The sequence below is a fragment of the Cystoisospora suis genome, assembly GCF_002600585.1.
Source record: "Cystoisospora suis strain Wien I chromosome Unknown contig_7225, whole genome shotgun sequence".
NCBI classification, from domain to species: Eukaryota; Apicomplexa; class Conoidasida; order Eucoccidiorida; family Sarcocystidae; genus Cystoisospora; species Cystoisospora suis.
The window spans coordinates 6987-15224 of NW_027160011.1; the positions used below are offsets into that span (position 1 = coordinate 6987).

The 8238-nt window shown below is 55.3% G+C and overlaps 1 protein-coding gene across 1 annotated transcript; it reads right to left on the bottom strand.

Annotated features, from left to right (window-relative positions):
• Window positions 1-4450, bottom strand: CSUI_010359 (uncharacterized protein). Its single transcript, XM_068070463.1, has 2 exons — window positions 3643-4450; window positions 1-2560 (listed from the first exon to the last, which is right to left on the bottom strand). The coding sequence occupies exon 2, from the start codon at window positions 1622-1624 to the stop codon at window positions 1217-1219; it is 408 nt and encodes a 135-aa protein (XP_067917562.1). The 5' UTR covers window positions 1625-2560; window positions 3643-4450; the 3' UTR covers window positions 1-1216.
• Window positions 4451-8238: the final 3788 nt, after the last annotated feature.

The window sequence follows — 8238 nt, forward strand, 5'->3', positions numbered from 1 at the left end:
CTCTCTTTCGTATAGCGCGCCGCGGCCCGTTCCTCGTCTCCTGTAGGATCGGGTGGGTCCGACGAGCCTTGTAGTCCGGCGTGCAAGGGGTATTCAACAAATTCAGACGGCACAAACCATCTGAGGCCGTTCAGAGACAGACGCCAAAGAGCAGACGGAAAGCACACCGCACAGAAGACAGCGTGGACAAGGGACCATACGCCCATCAACGGATGCCTTGGTTTCGTAGTCGGTCCTTTCGCAATCTCCTAGTGCTTAGAGAAGTTTCGCCCGGGCTGCTTTTGAACAAATGTAGGCACTATCTCCAGCTTCCACCACCCGGGCTTTGGAACGTAACGGTCCTAAGGCAGTGAAATTCATTGTCGAGTAACTTTGGACCCGCACGAAAGGTGAAACGACTTGAACACTGTCCCTCGTAACGGGACACGCCGTAAACCTCCGATGTTACCTTGGAGTTTCATCTCCTATGGCACCGGAACCGGGAAGTCCCCAAAAGGTTGAAATGTTGCCGAAACAGCCCGAGAGCAGTCCCTTTCAAACACCAGCACATACACCCGAAGTCCCCCATCCCTTCCCCTGGTGGTGCTGCATGCTCCCGGTTCGAAGCAGCCGGCCGATGCGCTCTGGACGCGTCCTTTCTCCACGAGAGCTGGCAGTCTATTACCGGGGCAATATATCGCATATAGCTCCTCGTATAGAAGGCCCCCACAGCGGCGTCCGGCACTTCAGCATGGTCTGTGTCATGAGTACCTGCTTGACATCACTTCACAGGCACCACATGACCACCGTGTTTCTCTGAGAGCGGCGCGCTCTCAGAGAAACGTCGCGCTCGTCGAGGGAAGACCTTCCAGTAGAATATGGTTGCGTGCCAGGCACCCCAGAGAGGCTTGCGGCGCCGCCAGCAAACCTACTCTCTGCGCACAGGGGTCACCGTGACACGTGTTGCACTCCTGCGCGCGACATGCATACCCTGGGGAGTAGAGGCAACTCTACCAACAGTACAGAGGGCAAGTCTCAAAGGAAATCCATACTCGAAACAGCACGCGCGCCAGTTCTGCAGCCCATGCCGGCAGTGGTCGTGCTTGTAGCGGAAGTAAAAAAGTTGGGGCCTTGGTTTCCTGAGCGAAGACCAGGCTAAGCACCGGCAGAATCGCATGACTGCGGAATTTTAAATCCTCACTTCCCAAGACCACCGGTGTCCGCGCTACACCACCGATCACACCTCCCGACTTGGAAACGTAGCAGTCCACTTGCCGAGTGCAGTCCCCAAGAGCTCCCACAGGTGGGCCTGGGTGAAGGCGACGCGACTGTAACTGATCGTGTGACAGGCTTGCGCGATTGATCTGCGAGCGGCAACAGAGAGGCTGTTCCAGACCGGTGGCCTTCGTCGCCGCTTATCCGGACTGTCGCGACCTGCAGAAAGACCACGACCGACAAAAGTGGGGCCCCACGGAACGGGACAAACAGCGAGGCCACTCTTTGTTACCGTGGGCGGAGCTGCCCGGTGTGTGTGCTCTACCTCGCTGCCGTCGCTGTTGTCCGCTCTATCTTTCTCCATCTGTACAGCCTTCAGCGCCTCCCGCGGGCGGATGACGGTGGTTAAAAAGCCCCGGTGGCAGCGCATCCGGCCAGGCTGGGAGAAAAGATGTCGCCCCCGAAAAGCTGACTCTGTATTTCCCTGGCTTACCGGGGTTCATACGCGACTCAAGCGCATCACACACGACCACGTTAGGCGGATGTTCTTCAGATCTGTACTCCTAGCGCAGCGTCCCCTTCGCCCACAAGAAACACTTCACCGCCGCAACACGCACGAGCTGAACGTGTCCACGCGTTTTCGCATATTCACCTGTGGCATGTCTGGGAAGTGAACTCCGCGACTCCCATTCTGAAGCGACCAACTTGCCGCGGTCAACGCCGACACTGAACGCAGACACGCTTGACAGTGTCAAAGCTTCCCCGAGGTCCCCTCGAACACACCCTGCTCGTCAAGTACCCCCGACCGCTCGAGGCGACGACGTTCCGAAGTATGAGCGGTAGACTCGGTTGCGATGTCGATGATGACAGAGAACCGCACGCCTTGTACCTCCCAGAGGCCCGCCATGTTTGTCGTCACCCACCCTCGGTCGTCAGTCGTTGCTGGTCACCTGCCCTAACAGGCATTCGGCACAGCTGGTAGTTCGCGACACATCGTTCTGCACCAAATATGATGGGGAGCCAGCCCGGCTCAGGCCAGTTGACGGCAGATCGGCTAGCACTGGTACACGAAGTCGCCACCGCGGTTCCGGACACCCAGCACTGGCGCCATCACAAACGCACAAATGCCGTCAGCTCCCATAGTGCGCGCCTGGCTGCCCGGTTCGATCCTTGGGCTCTCCCACACGTCTCACGACCAGGATCGCGCTGCACTCACGTGCTTTTGAATGACCGGGAGGTTTCACTTCCCGAGGTCATCCTCGTACACGTACGGAGCTGACGGTGCCCTCCTGTGGGCTTCAACAACGGCAGGAGTTTGCACTGTCCGGACGCATCTGCTAAAAGTTACCTCAACGTCCGCGGAACTCTGCGGCGGCCATAGGAGACAGTGCCACACGCTCTCTGGCGGATTTTGTAGCTCAAGAAAGCCGCGGTACCAACAACCACCAACGGTCATACGAACAGAACCAACCGGAAGCTGTGGCCATTCGTAGCCACCAAGGACTATGTAGAGGATATGTAAAGGAACACGCCCCCAGCAGAAATTGTGCTGGGTTCAGGGGGGCCCAAAGTGACGCACCAGCTCACACACACAGAACACCCGTGAAAACGGGATAAAGCCACTGCGAGAAGGAATGACGTACAGTGAGCGAAAAAACGAATCCTTGTACAGTTCGCACCTACTTGACTCCCCACTTTAAGATGAACTGCAGTTCACCGAAACAGAACTCGGCAGAGTCGGCTGGAAGACTAGTTCTCGTAACCATAGTAACACATATGACGTGTACATGTCGGTCCGGGTTAGTGTGGCGTTGATTGGTTCTATACTGTCACCTTACAATAGTTTGACACTTATGTCCATGTAACCAACTCTGTTGGGTCTCCACAAACGCAATAGGAAACGCTGGTGGCACGCGTGTGACCAAGTTTGATGATGCGCACCCTCCGGATAACGATCTGAATTCTCTCAAGCTGCCGTGTGTCAGATGTCTACGCTTCCGTGATCTCCCCGCGTCACCAAGCTCCGAAGTGCACAATTTGAGGTGAACCCCGGTAGACGAACGGCCCCTAGTGCAGCTCCGGCTAATTCACGCGCCTCCGTTGGGTTGACGCCCTTGGGCGCGGAGGTGGCGAAGGCTTGGCTCGTGAAGAGGAAAAGCAGAATCTTACAGTCAACCGGCACCCACTGATTCCTCAGCAGTGATAACGTAAGCATTCATCCTGTTCTGCTCCTTGCTCCGAAGAAAGAATGGGGAACATCCGAGCGTCGCACCAAGGACTAAACTGCAGGAGCACCGCTGAGGCTCTTCCCGCATGCTGTGCCTTTCACTCATTCTAAGTCCGCCCCTGAGCCATGCGACACGCAGCAGCAATGAGGCCGCACAGCACGAAGGCCACAGAACCAGCCGAGGAAGGAAATGAAAGAACAACACCTAGCATAGTGCTCACCTGCTAACCTGGGCTCCCGCCAGTCTCGCCAGGATCACAGCCCCTCGCCGAATCGCCAGCCATGTCGTCGGCAAACAAACTTCTCCCAGCCTTGACGCTGTCCACGAGACTTTCCCTTGCCTCCTTGACTTTTCGACTAGACTGGCGATCGTCCCTGCAGATCTTGACCTTTCACGCTTTCGCTTGAGACACCTCCGGAGAACACACCAGAGTCACCACAGATTGAATGTAGTTGCAACTTTCAATCCGGAACTGTAAGAAGGTCCGACATCGTGAGAGATGGCCTAGTGGACACGGCCTAACAAGAGAGGCGCCGGTACATCAGCTTCTCGATGATCCCCAGCGTTGCCTTCTAAGAACGCGGCCGGAACCCCGGACTATTAAGCAGCTCCTGGTCACTCGCGTTGTAGATCTCTTTGACGATAAAATTCACCGGTTCTCTACTCTCTCAAGACAGCGTCCTCGGTGTGCCGACGACCTGGGTTTGGCCTCCTGACTGAAGGACATAGTACTGTCGCGGGCTGCTGATTTCTCTGAGGAGAAATCAGGCCGGACTCAGTACAGCGGACTAACGGCAAAAAAGCTTGCTGCGGCACCAAGCACTGCCTCTAGCGGCAAACCTTCTTGATCTCCTGAGTCGGATGTGTACGAAGGCTGTCGTGCCAGGGTGCACCGCACTCCTTCCCGGAACGGATGAAAGCTCTCCTCACGGTAGCCCGGCCCTCCGTACCTGCCACGGGAAATCACATTTCAAAGCCTGATCCGAGACAAATTCAATCGAAAGTTTTCATAAGAAACCTAAAACACCACCAAGACCGGGCTTGCAATCCTTCACGTTGACGGCGGCTCCCGGACGGCACTCGGGGAGACGTGGGGCAGCCACGGGCGTGGGGCTGCCAGCACCGCGCCCGGCAGGCGTTTTACCGGCCTTCTGCCCGGGGGCCACTGCTTCCTGCCAGAGACGTTCACTAGAGAACATTTCAACCCACGGCTTTCCATCGCGCACTTGAGGCCAAGTGCTGGGGAGGCGTCCCTGCATTGTGGCTCTACAGGTAGCAAAGATCTTCCGCATGTTGCTGTAATGTGCCGCTCATGTGGTAATCCCGGAGCAACCGCGGTAAGAGGCCGGGCGATCGCGGTAAGTCTCGAATTTTTTTTTTTTGTAAACCCGTGGAGTTTCCTACGGGTATAGCCTCGATGTGATGCGCGACCAGCGATGCTATTTCGCTGAGATTCTTCGGTCCGGTGAATACTAGAGTAACTGAGTTCTCCTGTTGAAAACGGACAACTGGTCACAGGGGAGACTCACTACGCAGTGAGCTAGGAATTTGCTTTCCAGGAGCTCTGGGTCTCCCCTCGTTCCAAGTAAACCGCGGCCTCGGCGGCACCTGTCGTGCGGCGATTTAAAGCTCTTTTTGTGGCAGAGTTCCACTGTCGTGCCTGACGACAGGCGTGGTCGGCACTCGTTGGGAGCCAAGCGGAGGAGAGGCCGAGGGGGATCGCCTGGAAAGCAGATTTCTAGGTCTGCAACTCGTAGAACTCACCACACAAGCCTTGTGCCTCCTTTTACCTGTCTCACTCGGGAAGACCAGGAAGCCCTTCTGAACAGCCCAGGAACTCGCTGCGCACTTCGTGCCTGCACTGCACCGGGGCGAGCCGCTGTCCACCCCAGTAGTGAGTATCGCCGACTGACACACTGTCCAGGACGAAGTACTCTGCGTACTCCAGTTGACTTCTCGCTACTGACAATGCTGGTGTACATGGTTTAGGGTCGCCGCCTCTGTTCTACACGGCTCCGACGCCACCGGCTGCTCTCTGTCGTCTCCGTGACAGGCACAGCCATCGAAAGAGGTGTAGGCACTGTTCTGTTGTCTACTTCCGTGCGACAATGCGCATACTTCTAGGAGCTATACCGTCACTGCGTACCGCTGCCTGTCACCGGGAAAGGCGGAACACACCTATGTACACAGCATTCCTACCCGCGTACCGGTATGTGCTTTGTGCTGTCTGCGCGCCGCCACACTTCCAGCACACCAACCTGGGTTACTTCGGACTGGTACGACGACTCCCCCGGCCCCCAAGATGACGGTGATCACTCCCTTTGTGGTCAGCGGGTGAATGCTGACAGCAGGCCTGAATACAGCAACGGGGAGTTTTTGTCCTCCGCTTCTGCCTCCTGATTCCAACGACCACGAACAAAAAGGTGTGCGTCCTTTTTTTCCCTGGCTAGAAGAGAAAGGTCGTTGGACAACACGGCTTTTCTTCCCTTTTTCAGGTATTAAATGGAGAACTTCACCAAAGTAAGCCTACAGACTCGCCGTTTATCTAACAAAAAAGACAAAGGCGTTCTTTTCTCCCTCCAGTCCGCAAACACATCTTTTGTCCATCAGACAAACCAGCTTTCGCCGCTTTAGCTCTTCGCTAAAGATGCCCTTTCTCTTTTACGAAAGTAGAGTTTCGCCTTCTACTGTCTGTGGATGTGGTTCTGCAGAATAGCAAGAGTGAAATCCCACAAGGCGGGTGCCCACGTACTACTCCCTCTCCGTCTCTTTTCTGTCCATTAGAAAGCCCCCCCTCTGGCACATACTCCTACCCTATGAAAATGGGTGTATTCCCAAGCAACCGGACCGTCCTGGCCTCTTGGCAGAATTCCCCTCGTACACGTTGCTGATCTACCATGCACACACAAACGCATATGTTCCCCCAAGCACCGTCATATCCTCCTACTTTGCTTTTTGGTCTCAAGGTCTATGTCGACTGGAGAAAAACGAAGTATATTCCCCGACCTGAGACAACGTGCTCATTCATACAGACTTTTCCAGAACGAAGAACGAGACAGGAAAGAAAGGATCACCAGCCCTGTCTCGATACCGACCGGACCCGCACTACATTATGTAACCACCGGGGGCTCACCGGAGACAACGCAGACAGCACAGACGCCGTCGGAAGCCTCACCCTTTAGGCGCAGAAGCCAAGAGCGCGGACCGGTCAGAAGCCGACTCCCCGCAAACGAGCACCCCGAAAAATGGCGCCGCGGGGACCCATGTGCAGGGGCAAAAGGCAGGATGCGCTGAGCGCCGCTGCAGGCGCTTGGCGGGGCCGCCGCTGTATTGGGCTCAAGTAGATGCTCGGCGAGGACGACGGCTTCGGACCGTCCCTGCAGTTGTTCGAATGTTACCCGGGTAAAATCTCCGCAAGCGGCCACCATGTGGGCCATTCCACTTGGAAGGGCGTCTAGAGGGGCACTCCGCAACGCCTCCTCTTCCCAGAGAGCAGAAGGCGTGTTCGACTTTCGACGCCTCCTCCTTTGTAAATCTTTTAGCTTTAATGGATATCCCCTCATTTGACGGGGGTTGACCCGAATACTTTTTGGGTCCTGCGACTTCCGCTTGTAATAACCCAACTGGGGGGAGTTCTGACCTCTAACCTTCGCAGCGCCAAAAACAGATCACTTTACATTTAACGCCTACGGACGACAAATGAAGTTAGGACGACACTTACGAGTAAGCAGTGAGGTAAAGTAGTCTTTCGTAACGTAGTCAATCGTAACTGAGCAATGTAGTGTAGTACGGAGCGAGTAACAGTGATATCTTGTAGAAACGGATCCCATTGTAGTTCATTATAGTATAGAATGGGGAAGTTAGCTTCGCTGCTATCAGTGTATCATAAGCAGCTCACCCCAGTCCGTGAAGAGAAGCAAAGGGTATTAATACACTTCACAGAGGAAGGCATCGAACTCTTAAAGGCCCTTTGAAACGTGGCGGGATTACCAACCGAGCTTCGATTAGGCGGTTTTCGTGTTTTGTGTCCCAGTGGGCAACAGAACCCCACATACGGGAACGGGACAGCCTTTGCTGGCTCGTAAGTCGGAGCAGTACTTGCTTGTAGCCTCTTAGAGAAAGCTAGTGTGCGTGTCGGAAGATCCAACAGTAGACGGACCGACTAGCCAGCCCGGGGTAACCCGCCTTGCAGCTAGCTGTGAAGGGAGCGAGAGAGAGAAGAATAGAGGGAGGCGTTTTCAATGTTACTGTGGAATGTTAGACAAGAGAGCGGAGATTTTTATGGAACCGGGTTAATGACAGTGGATAAGTAGGAGTGAAGTGTTCGTGGTACCTGGTGACTGCGGAGGACGTGCCGGAGTGACGAGCCCCGGTCGAGTTAGGGAACTGTCTCCCCTAACTTGAGCGCGGGAAGTTACATGAAAAGAAGGAACTAAAGTGTATCACCTGTCATCCATCTTTTTCTTATGGCTGACCTCCTTTCCGGTGTGTCAAGCAGACTTGTGGACTTCCGCCAGAGCGTGGCGAGTCGTTGATGAGAGCCCCCAGTGACCTGATACCTCTCCCAGACCGGGAGTGAGGTACTTAGTAAGATCCTAAAGTCAGGCGGCAAGTCTGGCCACCGGAGACTAGTCTCATCTAAGTGAAGTCAACCTTAGGACTGTTTTGGGCCAGTCTTGGGAGCCCTGTGGCTCACTCCCGTGGAACGTACAGGTCAAGTGGTGTCCGTCCTTCGATTGATCCGTGGACCTAGCACTCTGAGTCCACTTAGGCTGTAGAAACTGTTTTCCCCCCCCCTGTAACGCCCGCGCTTTGA

Bases quoted from the DNA above. Each gene is read 5' to 3' on its own strand.
- CSUI_010359 (XM_068070463.1), bottom strand. From the start codon at position 1,624: ATGCGCTGCCACCGGGGCTTTTTAACCACCGTCATCCGCCCGCGGGAG.